Genomic DNA, 18753 nt, shown 5'->3' with positions numbered 1-18753 from the left:
GAGATGCATCGCCAGGGCCAGGCGCTCTTTACTATAACAGTTTAAAAAAAAAAAATATTTTACTATAACCGAAAAAAAAATAAATGTACAGTCTTCTACAAGAGGCAAAATGTGACCGCAGTTTCACTTTACTATATCCGAGTTTACTATAGCGGGGTTCTACTCTAGCACATTTGCAATTGGATGTGGTCAGAGGTTCCTTAAGTTGACAAATACAGTAGTCTCATTAATTTGGACTTCAAAGAAGTGGAAAAAAATGTCTGAATTATCAAAAGCCCCCAAAACTGCTAAAAACTGTTCACATGAATGCAAAGTTTATTTGGTGAAAACATAGGCAATGGTCATGTCCTTCGAAGACAAAAGCTGCATGGCTGTGATGATTTTTCGCAGTTCCATCGTTTACGCATACTTCAGTAGCCGCCCGATTTTTCGGACTCTAATAATCCGCTTGCGCGATATTTTGGACTTCATTGAGGAACCGTCGTGCACCTCATAGGAACGTGTGCAATTTCACGACCGATATTGCGGACTTTGTGGAGTCTAAAGTTCGGTTTTTCGGACTAAAATAGACGACAACAATACTATGGAAATCGTTTTTCAACCGAAAGTTCGTTATTTAGGCCTAATGTAGACGCGAGCGGGCATCGCCGTCACAACCAACCCATTCTCTGCCACCGTGAAAGGCGCCATCTTAGATTTAAATCGAATTGGCGGGCACTGACGGAGCAAATCTGACTGGCTTGGATAGGCTTGTCTGTTTGTTCTCCATCGTTGCCGTTCGAGATAATGGGGTGCTCTCCAGTGCCATCGAGATGGCCTACAAAGCGTACGTGATCACATTGAAAACGGTACAACGGGATAGTGGGGCAGCAGGACAGCTGCAGCATCCGCCGCGACTTGGACAGTGCCACCCACGGTGCGAGGCAGCAAACGCGGTAGAGGAGGGTAGTGGGGACTGCATTCGGAGGTGCTCGCGGTTACCCATGGGTTACCTCTCGCTCTTCGCGAGATTCATTGCACCATGCAGACTGACTGTTCTTGCTTCGTGCAGCGAGTGCATTCATTTGCGGCTTGACTTGCGGCCGCGTCGCACTGTCTGGTATCGTGATGTGATAGGGTGTGTAATGAGGAAAGCATGCCTATGACTCAGATACAATCTAATATTATTGCTTGTAGGCGGAACATGGGGAGTGGCAATTTTCAGGATTTTGAAAGCCAGTTTCTCGCAGAAAAGTTTTTTTTTTTTTTTAAGTTCACGGATTTTTCGGATTGTTCGGTTATTCGGATCATTTTTCGGGTCCTGCCGAGTCCGAAAAATCAGTTGGCGACTGTATTAGGAGTGTTGAAAGCAGAACTGCTCCATGATGGTAAAGGTCTGTGTGCTTTCTGTCAGTGTGCAATGCAGTAGCACTGGAGCTACCGTAGTAACACAATTATAAGTTGACCAATTTTTTTTTAATTTGAAGATCCGAAGTTGGGGGGCTGACTTACAGTTGAAACCAAAGCATGGCACCATGAATAAAGGAGAGACAAACGGGATATCAGGGATGCTACAGTGTGGCTGCAATTTTATGTTTGCTCTGCAGCTCTACCCTGTAGCGTTTGGCTATTCTGTGCGCTCGTTCGGTTTCTTTTTTTAACTATTAACTGCGCTCTTGGCGCTCATGGGAGTGTTGATAGCTGATGGAAGGGCCACTGTTCCAGTCGCGGTGATGCTTCCGGGGAGTGTTGGTAGCTGATGGAAGAGCTGATGCCACTCACGCATAGTTTCTCTTTGGCTCTGTTTGACGCATTTGGCTTGACTGCCCGCCACATTTTACCAGTCTTTAATGTAGTAGGTAGGTAAACTTCAATGATTTTAATGTAGTACTTCGTCAGTTGTCATTTGTGCTCTGGGGCTGGTAAGTGTTCGGCACTCATTCACGTCTACACTCAAGATAGCTGTCATTCTTTGCGCTGAAGAAACGAAAAAGTGCACACTGGGTCTCAAGTTCGACGTTTCAGAACAGGTGATGCAGGTGTGGTGGCTGTAGCAAGAAAAAATTTCCATCTGTTCCTTGCGATGTCATGGTGTGGTTGTGTGCGAAGTGCGGGATTTTGTGGGACAGCGATGTGCTGTGGGACCTCAGCAACGATGACGACAGCAGCAGTAGTGAGGGCAATGGCACAAGTGTGGATGAGAATACATTATCATTTTGGAGTGTGCCCACTTGCATGTTCATCTTTTTTTTTTTTTTTCATGATATGTGATATGGGAGTTGACTTACAATCATGTAAATATGGTAATTCACACGTGGCATTGCACGTTATGAGCATGGAGTGTCAGCACGCTGGGATAACGGAAATACCAAGTGGACTGAAGCAAGGTAACCATGTATTGACTCTTGAGTGACAAGATGCCTTCAAAAAACAGAAAAAAAAGATGGGCAAGAGAGCATTCATGGTTCTAAATAGTGTGCATCTTCAGGTTTGGCTGACTGGCTGATATGTGCTGCTGATATGCACGGTTGATAACCAGTCACTGGAGGCTGGTGGCAAGGCTCCAAAGACAGAATTTTGGGTTAGACTCTTCCTTAGACTCTAGATTGGGACCTGCCGATCAATTCACTTGCCATTGCGCACACGTCAGAGGTGCATGGAAAACAGTGTAATATTCAGTTCAGGCCTGAGGACAAATATTTGGGCGATCACTTTTTGAGCGGATCATACCTCAACATGGCGCCACTTCGGGAGCCTGTTTAATTAACCGGTGCCAGCCCCAGGACATCTGGATAAATGAGCTTCCAATGCTATAGACTTACATGCGCTTCAGTTGGTCTGTGGCATCAGTCCGGATGATCTGAAGTACCGAATTAACGGGGGTCAAATTAATAAGGTTTTACTATACTAGTTTCATGTGCTTCTGAAAACATGCAAAAGCCTCAAAATGTTCTTGAAAGAGACTAAGAAATTTAATGTAGTGTACAATGGCAAACCACTTACTGTGCACCAGAAGTGTGAATGAAGCATTTCCTGTTTTCATAACTACTGTTTATGGTTCAACTTAGGTGTGCAGCCAGCTCATAGTGATAGACAAAACCCAGGTGTGAGCCAGATGTGTGCATTGTACTGTTGAGTGAACGGCACATAGCATGGACAAAAATAAGGAACAAGTAACAAGGAAGCAGTGCTTCCTGGCAAAATGAAGTAACAGGGAAGCCCTCTTGCCATGTCTCTGTTTTTGTCTGTCCTTTGTGCCTTTCATGTACCAGTGCACTGGTATCACGCCCGAACTTGCCCGTGAGCCAATCTTTTTGGCAGTCTGGTGTGAGGCTGGGTGGATAAAAAGGAATGAAGTCTGTTGTGGAGTACAGTGTTCATGTTGCTGTCTTTTGTTGTCAGTACATTCTGCTCTTCTTCTTGGCCCTCTGCAGTGAGCATGGGTCGCCTGGTAATGATGGTGCTGATGCCTGGTGGCCGAGTGCATGAGTTCTACACAGCAGCCTGTGGTCTCTACTCATGCTGGCTGGCTCTACGTTGCCTCACCCTGCTGTGCAGCTGGCTGCCTCGGGGCTGGAACACCATCCTCAGCAAGCTCCACTCCTGGATGCTCATTGTAAGTGGTGCTCCTGAATGATGGGTTCTTTTGAGGTTTTAATGAGGTGGGTGGCAAAAAATATATGAGTGTGCAGTTGATTGAGATTAATTTTGTGTACGTTCATACTTGTTTTTCTGTCAAGAGATGAGACAGTTAGTGTGCTATTTTTTTCACCTTGCCATGGCATGTTGCTGCTGTTGCTTGTCCGAGGAAAGCACCTGCATGCTGCCAGTCATACCCATGATGCATGCTTGTGCCCAGAGTGCTTTTTCTCCTGCTTTTGCTCTGTCTTTAAGGACAGTTTGCCACTACAAGCTGGCTCCCATAATTATTTTTGTATGTGCAGTCGGTGAAGTCCCTGGTAGCCATGAGCCTGCTGCTGGGTCTCATCCCCCTCCTGATGGGGCTGCTCTTCGACCTAGTAGTCATCATCCCTCTTAGGGTGCCCCTCAATGCCACTCCACTCTTCTACCTCTGGCACGTGAGTGTGTAGCGGGCGGCTAAATATACTGCTTACTCCTCATCTTGCATTGCTCTTGGGGTGTTGTTGCATATATAGCCTTGCAGTGGTATATACAGTCATGCCTCGTTAATATGGATACTTTGGTTCCCAAGCAAAAATACCACAGAGCGAGTCGCCCATAATAATCGAGATGAGAAAAACAAAAACAAAATCAGAAAAAACTAGAGGTGTGTGAGTATCAAATTTTTGATTGCAAAGTGAATAAGAGTAATAAAAATTGGTCGTAAATTGAATTGAATAAATTTTAAATAGTTTCAGATTTTGCAAATAATTTTGAGTGTTATTACAGCTAGTTCAGACTAAAGACAAATTGTTTTCTACAAAACACAATTATTTATGAAAAGAAACAGAGGTATTGCAAACAAATTTTGCTTGCAGCCATCATCAGTATAATTCTGTAGAAGCTTGATCATACAAATTTCACGGGTTCAAGAAAAATATTCATGTCATCTGAAATTCGTATCATCCCAAAGGAATGAAAATTGTAAGCAGAATTTGCGCAGATCTGTTTTTGGCTGACAGGGTTTACTTATGGCTGCGCCACTGCTGACTCGAGGCGTCGGTGACCTACGGGCCAAGCACCGCATGCTCACTGCTCGCGATGTGTACTGTGCGACTGGCAACTGCGGCATCGGCAATGTACGGGTCGTGCACTGCCGCTCACTGCTGCTGACTGCTCATGGCGCACACTGCACGACTGGCGATCGTAGAGTCAACATTGTACGGGCAGCAAGTACCGTATTTACTTGCGTAATTTGCGCACTTTTTTTTTTTTTAATTAAGGCTTCAAAAAGGGGGTGCGCAGATTACGCGAAAATTCTATGAACATGTAAAAAAAAAACACGTCAAAGATCATAATGTGCAATATATACTGTAATTGCTGCCTATACATAGACCCCCTATCTTGCACCCCTAGTTGTTGAAAAAAAAAAAAATGATGATTCCAAATATAAGACGCATACCCTCTCCCGCCCCAACCCACTTTATGTAGTTCTCTGCTGGATGACATGACGGCGCTTGGGCAGCTCAAAGAAACAATACAATTGCGAAGTCCGCAGTAGGGGGCAAAGAAGATAACGGGCGATGAAACGGCGGCCACTTGTGCAGCCTGGCTTGCTAGCGGCAAACCGAACAGCAAACGGTTTAGCAGTTTAGGGTCCGGCCGCACATGCAACTGTTTGTCCGGGAAAGCTACTGTCATCACGTTTGAGCCAAGTGAACGGCGCACAATTTGTGCCCTCGCCACTCGCATCTTTCATAACTGCACACGGCGACGTGGCTGCACCGATCTTCCCAAGCCTGCCTTGCGTGCGCCCGTGTGCATGCTGGTGGTCTGACACAACAGAGAGCACAAAATATGCAAATACAAAGTTGTGGGTGCGTATATTATGTGCAGGCCTAAATTGCGTGAGTAAATACAGTAATTGCTACCTTGAGGATGCAGTCGTGGCTCGCGCGTTTGTATGGTGCTCGGCTGCTGACGTGAAAAACGTGGGTTCGATCTCAGTGGGGTGGTTGAATTTCAATGGAGGCGAAATTCTAGAGGCCCGTGTACTGTGCAATGTCAGTGCACGTTAAGGAACCCCAGGTAGTCGAAATTTCCGGAGCCCTCCACTATGATGTCCCTCACAGCCTGAGTCGCTTTAGGACGTTAAACCTCCATAACCCATTAACGGAGCCTTTATTAATGAGGCACCCTATTAATGGGGCACCCTATTGATGGGGCACCCTATTGATGGGGCACCCTATTGATGGGGCACTTATTAACGGTGTACCTATTAATGGGGCACAACTATACAGGCAAATATGGCTGCTGCAAAATTGACAGGGAATGCAAGAAACTTTGTTGCAGAAATTCTTTGCCATGAAAAAAAAAGTCAACAGTGAAGATTTAGGTTTAACAGTATTTTATTACCAAAAAGCAGTTAATTCATTTTCCCTTACTTTCCCAGGGCTGGCAGCAGGATACATTAATTACAGCCAGCTACCAGCTCCATGACAGCATTGTCTTGAGTGCCAAGGAAGCTGTGGAATGTGCCAAATGCAGTCATAACCAGTGATTTTGATTTGGTCATTGGTGTCGATGTGTCCTTTGTGATGTCATTGTCAGAAAAGTGGTTAGGTGAAATGCGAAAATGCCTGTGAGCTGTACGTGAACATGTTGCATGATTGTTTTTTCTTCCAGGACTGGGCACTTGGAGTGTTGCACACCAAGATCATCTGTGCTGTAACCCTCATGGGCCCCAATTGGTGGCTCAAGCGGGTCATTGATGAGGTAAGTGACTCATGGTTATGATAGGTCTTTTTTGAAGTATTGCTGGCAGTGACACAAATATTCATTACCCCCTTTGTGTCCTTTTGGCATTCAAAGTGGAACTTGCGGAAGCAGGCAATACAGTAGAACCCCTCTTTAGTAAAGTGACTAGACCAGCAAAGATCTTTACTATATTGGGCTCTTTACTATATCAGTTGTTGGTGGTGGCATGGCTCTGAGGATGCCCTCTGGTAATTAATTGGCTACTTACTAAGCACAAAGGGTTGGTTTATAAAAGAAACATTCACAAGTACCTTCCATCCTGTTCTTATTTTCCCTTTATGTGATAATTATTTATTTTTCAGTTATCGCATCTCATGTTATAATGTTCTAGATTTTGTTTACGTCTTGTGAAAGTACAGGGAAAGCTTGTTAATTCTACTACCATTAATCCCATTAATTTGGAAAGTCATATGATTCGGCCTGCGAGCCTGGGTCTCTACAAAAATATACAGAGCCTGTGGGGCGAAATTCTCGTTAATTCGGACAAATTTTGGTGTGCATCAGTTAATTCGTCGTAGCTCAGTAAAAGAAAAAAAACAGCACAGGCCATCCATGTGGTCATTGTCATCAGCAGTGTGGGGGAGGGCGAGGGTAGAGGAGACGATCACAAGGGAAGCGAGGTTGGCGGCGGCCGAATGCTTAGGTGTCTGATAACCTTACCCTTGTGTCGTCGCCACAGGCTTTTTGTTGCTACGGTCGCAGTTACTTAACCGTGGGTCACCTTTCTTGGTTATTGCGCGCTTTGCCAGCATGTTTACTGTGCTGCTTTTGAGTGTGTAGTGCACATTGCCTTGCACGTCTTGCCACCTCGTTACATGCTGCTGCGTTGGCGACAACAGCAAAGCAGCCGCAGTACCAGGCAAAAAACCTAGCCACGATGTGGAAATATTGAATCCGCTCAAGAATGGTGTTTCACGCCACAACCTGATGCACAAATACGAAGTGCAAAGAACAACCTAGGCCATATACGCCAAAAATGAAAAAAAGCATCTTTGAGGCATTTTGCAGTGAAACCTGCAATGCCAAAAGAAAACGACTGCGGATGGTGGTCCACCCGCTACTCGAAAAAGTCGTACTGCAATGGATCACAAACGTACGTGAGGCCTGTCTCCCTGTGAGTGGGCCACTAATTTGTGCCCAGGGTGAAAGGTTCACCGCGAAAATGAACATTCAAGATTTTAAAGCCAACGAAGGTTGGCTCGCTCGTTTCAGATGCCGGCACAGTCTAACTTTTAAGAATGTGTGCAGCAAAAGAGCCTCCGTGAACGAAGTGATCGAGGAGTTGGCGGACCATCAGGCTTTGTGAACACCTGGCTGCATATGATGTTGGGAGTATATTCAACGCTAACAAAACAGTGCTGTTTTTTCTCCAGGTTTCTTACTTAAACAGTGGCACTCTGAATAAACTCTTCAGTTTTTAAGTCAGCACTGTGTCTTGTCTCTTCTTCCCTTATCTCTCTGCAGGTGCACTGTCTTAGCCATAGTATTATGTGCCCATCAGTCTGCGTTGTTGTGGTTATAGTAAGCATTTCACCTAGCGAGAGAGAAGTTGTGGCTCATATTAGGCCCATGGAGCATTTCTTGTTCAGTGAAAATGTGCGCAGCTGTTGAAGAGCTCTGGGGTGAGAAGGAACTCGGTGAGGATGCAAAAGACCATTGGGTGGTCGTTCGATGTGCTCCAGTGCCTGAGCTCACAACCGTGGCTTACCTGTAGAAGGGAGAAGTGTGGTTTGACCAGGAAGTTGTGGCTGAGTTATTGTTGCTTTCTAAGCAGTAACTCTTTCCAAGTAGTGGGCCGGGTGAACAGCCTCAAGCATATGTGAACTGGCAGTCTGTGCATGATGGGGTTTCTATCCCACTTCTCACATGCTCTGTTGAGAGGATATGATGGTTTTTTTTAGTTCAAACGCAAGCGCACCAATGGCAAGTGCCAACATATGTATAAACTAGTTCCTAATTTTTGCTAGGTAAGGTGTGACAAAAATTTCGTTGCCGAAGCGTGCTTCATAATATTATGGCTGGGACTGTACATCTTAAATTTAGCTGTGTTACCCGTGCTGTGCCTGCCAGTGACAGGTCATTTGTTTGGTGAACTAAGTAAGATGGATGCTTTGTTCAGATGTACCAGGATGGAGTGCGGCAGTTGAACCTGCGACTGGTTGTTCTCGACCTGGTGGTGCCTGTGGTGGTAGTGCTGGGTCTGGCTCTGGCTGTGCCCTACCTGCTGGCCACCAGCCTCGTGCCTGCCTTTGGTCAGTCAAACTGGCAGCTTCCTCAGCAGCCAGGGAACAGTACTTCACATGCAGAGGGCTGGAGTAATAATGCTCTTCGTGCATTATTATGAAAGCATAACATTGGCATAACATTTCATTGTGTCATTTAATGCATCTTCATACAGGATGTATCAAGCAATTTCTTTTTCGTTCTAAAAAAAAAGCTTGCACTATGATAGGCAGCTTGTTTGCACCAGCCTTGTGCACCTGTATCAGAATTTTTTAATTGCGACAGTACTGCATCTGTAGGTATGTTTTTTGACATCAGTTTTATGTGTAGTCGGATCATGGGGAGAAACTGCAGAGACGTATTGAAGAACTCTAGTACATTTTTGCTTATTACTTCTTATTTCTGTCATATGCAGTGCATATGCACTGGCTTATATCTTTTGCACATTAGGTTCAGTGTGGATAGTGGTAGTATTAAGAAGTAATTGCCAGAACTTAGGTGGTTTGCTGGTATTTCAACTTCTGGAAGGTCTGGAGTGTAAAAAAATTTGTGTTTACTGGGATGGAAACCAAAGAAAACATAGTGATGAGAACATTTTAAGTTCATGCTTGTGTACTGTTGAAGCAGCATGAAAGGAAACATGCTAGCACATGGCAGATAGCATTGTCCAGTATCAGTGAAAACATGCTCTGGGTGAAGCAGGAAGCAATGGGTGAAAGTAGCTGCATTCTGTTAGCTGCTGGCAATCTGTCTGTGCAAATATTGCTTTGCAGCAAGCTTCCAAGAAAGATGCACGTACACTGCACTGTTTTTCCTTGGTCCCTATTCATGGGGAGAGTTTGCTATCCTGTAGCAAGCTGGGTCCAGAGTCCAATCCTTGGATGCTGCCATTGTTGCTGGAAGGCCACACTGCAGGGGCAAATCAAACTATCATTTGCCTTGCAGGTCTAAATAAAACTCATGTGCATGCTTTAGGTGTCAATTTTTTGTTGTTGTTATGTTTTCAGTTTGGATTTGTGAACAAATTTGTCATTGTCAGTTAATCTGTTCTACAGCTTAGTGCATGCTTCTTGTGCGCTCCCACTAATAATGTGTAACAAAGTTAACTGTGCGCTGTCTGAAAAGCAGCCCATTTCCTGGGTTGATTTATGTCTAACTTTGCTCTTATTTGTTGTAGTCATGCAGTTAGTTACCTTAGTAAATGTTTTAGAGGGAACAGACAGTGAATTGGTTAGTGTAGCTTTCTCAGGCCTTTGATGTCGCTACTCTTGCGGACTACTACTGTGTTAGCGTTCTCTCACTTCTCTGGTTCATTTGAGGTCTGCCGTCACTTCCCCCCATTGTGTTCTTTCCCTCTGGTGGATGGTTGTTCTGTAATACAAGTTTAACCAGCATGTAAGTGAAATGCATTTCTGAGGTTCATGTGTGTTGCTGTGCTGTTCTGAAAGATCTGTGAAGTGTGCCATGTCCATGGGTAAGTATGTCAGTGTAACAGCTTGCATAATCATACTACTACTTCTAGTTTGCACTGGTTCACAGTCAGTATTGTCAGAGTAGTGCATCACGTTTATTTGGCTTTGTTCCCACTCTCAGACGCTCTGGTCATTAGCCAGCAGTTGGTGATGGTGATTAAAAAAAATGGAAAGTGGTCCCTTTAGCACACTTGATTCTGTTTCACAGCTTTGTGTTGAGCAGTATTGAGCAGACAAAGAGAGGTAAATTCTAGGGGTGTGTGATTATTCGAAACTTCAAATAGCTTGCAAATAGTTTTACTATTTGATCCATTCGAACCTCCTAAATATTCGAACCCCCTAAACAAACCTGGAGGCAGGTGGCGCTGCGGATGCTGATGATGGCGCAGAACTGAGGAATAAGCTAATAAAAGTTAATGGTCTATAAATTTACCCACCGTGGGTCATCATGCATGCATTGAGGCACTGGCACGCAAGTCCAGATTTTGCACCTTTCATTCGAGTGCTCGTTCTCTATGGCGAAGCTGTAGCATACGGATGCTGTATGCAGCTAAATTGGTAGGGTACACATGCTTTCGTGAGAAAAACGTTCAACCAGCAGATCAGTGTTCATTGAGATTATGCATGCTTTCCCTGCCAGCAGCTAGTGACAGCAGGCGGCAGACCACAGTTGGGCAGAACATATCTTGATTCTTTTTCGCTTGCAACCCACAGGAAGGAATTCACATGTAAAATTTGCAATGACCACAGCAGAGTTGATCACAGGGTATTCTGCAATGATACTGCATAGTTAACTAACGCGATAATGTGCGTGAAATTTTTTCATTCAGATGTGGTATTGAAGAAAGATGTTAGACGTGACTACTGCGCTCATGCTTCTAGGACCCCTTGAAACTTGCATGTACACTACTTCACAATAGCACGCAACTCACCGAAGGCCAGATGCTTTTGTCTTCATCGGCGATGTATATGTGTGTGAGTGCAATCGGCAGTTTGTTGTGCAGTCTGCGGATGCCTTCGATGACTTCACATAGTTCCTTTCACACCCACTGAGCGTATTTCTACCATATGCATGCATTGCAATGAGATGCAGCTGCACGCAATGCAATGGAGAACATCTGCCTTTAGGGAGGGTGCTGTGAGCCTTGCCACTATGACAGCTGACTTGGCTGGCGGGCTTGTTCCGGTTTCTGGTCTTTGCAAATGGTGCCTCTGCTTGATCGGAAAGCTCCATCTCAAACCCATCATAGAAATGACATAACTGTGCTAATTTTTCGTGGGTGGTTTGAATGTGGAAGCACTTCGTGACTTTCATTTGTGTTTTTCTCTGCAACACAGCCACCTTTGCACACAGCAAAAACATCTATAGTGTTCCTTGTGGATAATCTATCAGTCTTGCTCAGTTGATATTTTCCTTCAGTGTCCCTGTTGATCTCTATCTAGTGGGAATTTTTTTCCCTGATGCTTTGCTTTAACTGTAGCCTGCAGTGCACTTACAATGCTGAGATGTTCACAGCAAAAGAATAATGTTATGGGAGGAAATAACTACAACAGCACGCCAATAGGCTTATTATCGCAATTACATGGATTAGTATTTGACATGCATCATAACAGTAGTGATCCAGTTACCTTGCTGAGAATATAAAATAATGAGAAGTGTAGAGAGCATGTCAGCATTTCAGCATTAATTGGCAAAATAACGAGAAGCCGTAAATTTAAACGGCTGCTTTTTGCTGCGCAGGGAGCAGTGCGGAGACACAGAACCTGGTCCTGCGGCGCATCTACCCATCTCTGCTAGCGCTGTGTGCCTTCATGGCATTCATGGTGTTTCAGGTGCGCCAGTTCTGTCGGCTGTATGAGCACATCAAGAATGACAAGTAAGTACACGCTGCTCTTGCCTGAATTACTCGTGGTGACCAAATTCCCAGTGAGAATAGGAGAGTGTTTAGGGTGCAGATGTTCTGAGGGAGTAGTGAATGTTTATGTGCAAAATTTACGAAGCCAGCTTGTTAATGTGACTCATTTGGGACATGAAAAGCTAATTTAGGCAATCCAAAGTGTGAAAGGTAGACTCGGAAGCATGAATTAATGCTTTATTTATGCAGTAACGGGCAGATTTAATCAAGTTGATGGCTATCCACACATTCATGTAAGGGTCTGAAAAACAAAATGGACAGTCTGGTGATGAGCATATTTGCTGTGGAGCGCTTTTTGAGACGTTAAACCCTCAAACTAAACTGAACTGCCATGTGAAGGTAGACCCCCCCCCACTCGTAGTCCTTCCTGGCCAAAGAAAGTTGACTCGAAATAGAAGTTGACGCATACCTACACTCCCCACTGCTTCATTCCACCGCTGCACTTTGTTTTGTAGTTTCGTGGAATGGAATCATGGTGCACACATAAGGGAGTAATTATTCATTGACATCCACCTGAGCGCAGCCATTCGGCTACAAAGGAAAGCTCTACAGCTTTCTCAGAAACTTCGTAGTTAAAGAAAAATTCTTCCTGTATAGCTTTCCTTTGTAGCCGTATGGCTGTGAGCGGGTGGATGTCGATGAGTAATTACTCCCTTATTGCAAATCTGCTCCACCTTGGGGCATTCCCCTAAAACATTTGACCAATCGTGGTGCACGTGCAGCTGAAATCAAAACGTCTAATGATGCAATCACAAGGACAGCAGTCTGAAGCCAGTGGAGATAAAGGCGAAAAAACAATGCACCACCCTGCCTTCCATGCTCATGTGTGGCCTGGATGACTAGCGGCAAATCAAGCAGCAAATGGTCCTGTAGTTTCGGATTCCAGCGCAATGAACTCCTTGGAGATTATTGGAAGTTTGTTCTCGTGCTGTGTACTGCTCATTCAAGGAAGGGACCGCCAGTGCAAACAAGCCGTGTAAATGGCGCGCAATTTGAATTTTCTTTAGTGGTACCAATGTGCATACAAATTAACTACTTTTTTTTGACGCCTGGAGCCCCATGCATCCTGTCGGGAACGGTCAACAGCACGGAGTGCATGCTATCTATCGTACATACAAACTACCTTACATCCCCCATATAGGTAGACTCCGCGACCCTGATTTTGAATGGTTGTTTCTGTGAAGAAAGGTTGACTTATACGCGATGGTGCTTGACGTAATCAAAGATGCCTTTATCCACGGCACACCACTCAGAGAAATGGTGCAGGCCAGCATGCCAACAGCCAACCAGTTTTGGGCACGGAACATAAATGGTTGCTTCGCGGGACAAGCTCAGGTGCACATTTCGATGGTCCACAACCCGTACCATAGATTGATTTGTGTGCTGGGAGTACTGGGTCCGGGGTGCTTCGCATATCAGGCATCGGCATTGCTCTGCAGAGCTGCTTCATGGCTTCGAGGGGCTGTCGCTTGACTTGTTTGTGATGAAATCAAGATTGGGTATTCCTGCATAGTGCGCCAGGTCTCTGAATTAACCGGGCGTGTGCAGGCTACCGCTTTGAATTATTTGGTCAGATTTGCTTTAGAAATCATGGGTCCTCAGAAATTCTTTGAGTTATCTATAATTTAAATTAACCAAGCTTGAATTATCGATGTTTTACTGTACTATATTTATATAACCCTAGTGTAACAAGGTTCTTTTTTTTTTTCTGCCAGAACTAGAACAGGTTACACCTTGCGTTATAATTAATTAATATAGAGACAAAGGCAAACTGTACCTTATTACTTTCTTATTGGTTGATGTGTCGTATAGGTCGGCTTTCAACTTTGGGAAATAAAAAGGAAAACAGGAAGTTGGAATGTGGCCAACATTCAGTTAAGGTGATCGGCATAGTGCATCACATATCGGAGCATCTGCGGAGCATTTAAAAAAGCTAGTCACCGGAGACAGCGCTTGTACACTGAATGCATATTCAGTTCTTCGTCCCAAGAGAAATGCGATTTAACACATGAAACATTAATGCCTTCAGTTTGTTCTGTTAATGTTAATGTGCGCCACCGATGTCGCACGCATTGACAGTGAGGGCATTGATCCACTTCGGGTCCACGGAACGCTTGGCATTGCTATTTCATGCGGAAAGATACTGTCACTGGTTTCTTTGGTAGTGACATCTCATGCACTTTTTGGCGGCATCAAACTCGTGTGCTGCTATTTCAACAGCTCCATACCTAAAGTGGTGATTTGTTTAAATGCTGCTGAGAACAGTCACCGACACTCGGGAGGCATGACTTTCCTCATGGTTGAGCGACTGCGAGAAGTTTTGTTTTCACGACAAGGCTTTTAAAGCGCATAGTCGATGCAGTGATGGTACGTTGGGACAGTATACTTATCTTGGTATCAGTGTTATTCACGAATGGCTTTTGATAAAGATGGGGGGGCACATGAAAACTTTCCAAGGTAGCGGTGCTAACAACTGCCATACTGTGTTAAAGGTGCAGTGAAGAGGAATCTAAACTCGTCTTTCTGCCGCGGGAACTCAATCTACACGTTCCGAGCATTCTTAGAAACTTCGACTTATTGCCCTGTGTGGCTGATTTCCCTAATTAAATCGGATTAATGTCCGGCTCCTGCCTTTTTTTTTTTTTAATTCTCCCCGTACGGTGGGCGGAGTTGACCCAACGCATGGAGTGCCTTTCAGCCAGCTCCGTGGAGGCTTGCCGCTATGCCATCGGCGGAGTAATACGTAGTAATACGCGAAAGCAAATATTCCGTGCGTATTTTTATTTCTGCAGGCTTGTTTTGCGGCTATATTATCTGCGAATGAAACTATTTATTCACGGAAACCTAAAAAAACAAAATAAAGCGAAAGCAAAGCCTCCACGGAGCTGGCTGAAAGGCACTCCACGCGTTGGTCGACTCTGCCCACTGTACGGGGAGAACTAAAAAAAAAAGGTGGGAGTCGGACGTTAATCCGATTTAATTAGGGAAATCGACCACACAGGACAATAAGTCGAAGTTTCTAAGAATGCTCGGAATGTGTAGATTGTAGAATGTGTAGAAGACGAGTTCAGATTCCTCTTCACTGCACCTTTAAGGCTCGAAGGGTGACCACACCTTCTGAAGTCGAGGCAGGGAAAAGCAATTTTTTGAGGCACCTTCTATTCATAAACTTCTGCCTAATTTCAGTACACTGCAGCCTCGTTCCTCGTGTTACATTTGTATGCTTTTTTTTTTCCTGCTTTGCCCGCCAAGTCAGTCCTTGCATTACATTCATAATCGCATTACGTCTGAGTAAATATGGTACAGTAAAAGTTCGTTAATTCGACCCTCATTAATTCGGAAGTTGGGATAATTCGAACTGTCAGCTCTGTCCTGGCAAAGACTAAGAGTGGGGGTGGGGGGTTCAGAGATATCTCCTTGCGGTTAGTTGCTGCCGTTTTTACCTGGTTCACGAGTGCATAAATGGTGGAAATTGCAGAAACTACGTTTTTGTGAGAAAGTGTTGGGCGGTGGTGGTCAAGCAAGCTTTTCCCTCCACCCTCCAGCAATCGTGACGATGGTAGCACTTGGTTCCCAAGCTGTACGCAACGCCCCTCGCAGATTTTGCTGTGCCCCTTCGTTTGCGGAGTTTTCACATCATTCGCTTCAAAGTATTTTATTCTTTATCAAACTTTTAGACAAATTTTCATGCTAAATACTTTCTACGCGGCCAGAATCCTATCGTTGCGTCCGTTATTTTGCTGATCATTTTATTGTTATATATGGTTTATCTTTATATGGGGGTAATGGGAGAATTAATAAATCTGAAGAAGTTGATCGTTACTAGCGGTATGTTGTTATATCTGGTATCATTACAAGTGGATTACAGTGTATATATTTTCAAAACTCATGGGTAAACAGTATCATCTGTCATGAAAACTACTATCCAAAAATTAGCAGCCAAGCATGTGGCATTATCCGTTAGTGCATACATAAAAGGACCCTTAAATGATATGATGGTCGTATTCTAATGCAACAAATCTCTAGAGGTGGTCTTAATGAGTATTCGAGTCAAATTTAAAAGCTCTGCGTGGAAGTTAGAGTTTTAAAAAATTTCTGTTTGCAACCGAATAGGGCGGCATCTCACTGCATGTTCTAGCTGCCCCTCCCCCTCTGACATGGAGTGGGGAATTTGGGCGAACCTTTTCATTGGGTGGGCCCAAGTGGCGTGGGTGGGATGAGGCATGGCAGGGTGCAGTCTCAACCTGTTTTCTTAATTTTTTTTCTTGCGCGTTGGAATGTATGAGTTGAGGTGGGCGAGGAGGAGCATCATTTTAATTGCCAATACCTTTAGCGTTAATGAACCTAGCTTAAGATATTTTATTTTGCAGTGCGGTCCTTATCACTCGTGCGAATTTTCTAACCTCATTTCATGGTCCCTTTAAAGTGAATATTTTTCTTGCGGCTGGGAAATTGCTGGCTTTGGAGGTTAAAGGGGGACGCGGCTTTCGAACCACGAAAATCTCGAAAAAAAAATTTAATATTAGAAACCACCTGATTTCATATCTAGACGGTCTTTGTAATTATATCTCGGAAGATTTTCTTTGGAAACAGCCCAGAAGTGACTTTAAAAAATGTTTTTTTTTTTGTAACTGTAGGTAGTGAAAATGACAGTTTTCTCAAAAGTGTTTTTTGCCCTGACTGCCCTACTGGCAGAAAGCGTAGCATGACAGTGGCTTCATGGATTTTCGTGCAGTTCGTTGCATTGTGCTCCATTATAAATTCTTTATGTAGTGACGTTCCTATGTTTCTGAATTACTTTCTCATTTTTTCACTCTGTCAGAAATTTGACATGACGGTAATGAGTGCATTATGCAAGCGTGGATATACCGTATTTACTCGCATAATGATCGCACTCGCGTAATGATCGCACCCCCGAATTTTGTTGGCAAAATTCAGTTTTTTTTATTCCCCGCGTAATGATCGCACCCCGAACTTGCCGCGGCAATTTGTCGACGATGTCGAGTCTTGCCGACGATGATCGTACTTGCTTATCTGTCTGACAGATGGCACGTGCAGATTACCATCTTGCTGTGTCAGCATTGCAGCGGCAGCCGCCTGTTGGTTCACCTGCGGTCACACGGGCAGTCTAAATGCGGTTATGCTTAACAGCGGATACCAAACTTTACTGCGGTTATCTCGAATCACGGTTTGCCGTTGTCGCAAGTCTCGCCACCGTTTTGGGTTGCGGTGCAACGAACGAAGTGACGGGGTGATCCGGCTAAACTTTATTGTTCTCGTAAATAATAAGCCCTGGGATACGGGAACGTAAGAAATGAATCCTCCTTGAGGATCGCGGGCCTGTACCGAGTTGCTGGTAGGAGTAATAACTGTGATACAAGCTAGTTTTATGTTCGCAGCCGCGTAGCAGCTGCCTCCGTTGCAGCGCGAGTGACCCGATCTGCATGCATGCCAGCTCCGCTGCGAAGGCGTCGCTGAAATCGATCGTATATATTTCTTTTAATATGAAACAATGAGGTTGTGAGTAAGGCAGCACCGTAAGTAGAACATTCATTATAGCGTTGGTCAATTCAAAAGCGCCGTCCACTGTGGCTTCGATGCGAAACAAGGTAGGCCTAGCGACGACTAGGGAGTACAGAGCGCCGTCGTCCGCCCCGCTCGCGGGCGGCATCATTGCGGTAAGCGCGCGTAATCCAGTGCTCCGAGCGTTGCGAACGTGTCACCTAAGTTATATCAACGATGCGGCAGAGACCGGACATTTTTCGGCGTAACGGCGGTAAAATGTGTTGCTTGAGCGCTGCGGGGCGTTGCTGTTGTCTGTTGCCACGCTATCGGATGAGATCGAAGGCCGCATAAAAGCGCCGTTGCGCAGCACTATACACACTGCCTATTTTGATGCGTTGCTCTTGGAACGTGATTTAGTGCGAAGAAAGTACGTTCTTGAAGTGGGCCAGCTCTTGCGCTTTTCGCCGTAGGTAACGACGTAAGCCGATATCGCGGAGATCGGTTCACGATAACCGTGTTTAGCGGCGTAACTGCGGGTAGCGCGCCCGTGTGATAAGGGTTATCTGCCTGTGACTTGTTTGCGTTTTCGGTGCTCAAAAATTTTTTGTAAAAAATTTACCTCGCGTAATGATCGCACACCTAAATTTCCGTCAATTTTTTTTTTAAAAAAGTGCGATCATTATGCGAGTAAATACGGTAATGTTGTGTGTAGCAGAAACTGGCTGATAAAAATAGTTGGAGATGTCACTGCATGAACCATTCCTTTGACTAAAAAAGAAGAATTGTAGGCTCTTACCCCGTTTTTTTGTCATGCCAGGCTTTCTGCAAGTATGGTATAGCAGGGAAGCACATAAAAATTTATACCCTGCCCTGCCCGCCCGTTTGACCGCGTTGGCATAGACCTCTATGGCCCCCTCCCTCCCACTCCCGCTGGTCACCGCTGGATTATCGTGGCCGTGGATCCTCTCACACGTTATGCTGAAACGTCTCCATTACCATCTGTCTCCGCCCGCGACGTGGCTTCCTTTCTTCTAAAGAACCTGATTCTTCGCCATGGTGCTCCTCAAGAACTGCTCAGCGACCGTGGACGTGTATTCCTGTCTGACGCTCTTGAGGCCCTCCTCAAGGAATGCCGCATTATCCATCGAACCGCTTCGTCTTACCACCCTCAGACCAACGGCCTGACCGAGCGTTTCAACCGAACCCTCAGTGACATGCTG

The 18753-nt window shown here is 44.9% G+C and overlaps 1 protein-coding gene across 2 annotated transcripts in view; it reads left to right on the top strand.

Annotated features, from left to right (window-relative positions):
• LOC149351515 (E3 ubiquitin-protein ligase MARCHF6) overlaps positions 1 to 18753 on the top strand; it is an 89535-nt gene that overhangs the window by 64744 nt on the left and 6038 nt on the right. For both annotated transcript variants that reach the window (XM_089580878.1, XM_089580877.1), the window contains 5 exons: positions 3414 to 3595; positions 3924 to 4058; positions 6286 to 6375; positions 8537 to 8669; positions 11854 to 11989. In XM_089580878.1, coding sequence (XP_089437004.1) covers positions 3414 to 3595; positions 3924 to 4058; positions 6286 to 6375; positions 8537 to 8669; positions 11854 to 11989 — 676 coding nt within the window. The remainder of the gene's footprint in view (positions 1 to 3413; positions 3596 to 3923; positions 4059 to 6285; positions 6376 to 8536; positions 8670 to 11853; positions 11990 to 18753) is intronic.

This window comes from Amblyomma mixtum, chromosome 3 (genome assembly GCF_055824585.1).
Source record: "Amblyomma mixtum isolate Tamu chromosome 3, ASM5582458v1, whole genome shotgun sequence".
NCBI classification, from domain to species: Eukaryota; Metazoa; Arthropoda; class Arachnida; order Ixodida; family Ixodidae; genus Amblyomma; species Amblyomma mixtum.
This window is presented reverse-complemented; position numbering and strand designations above follow the sequence as displayed.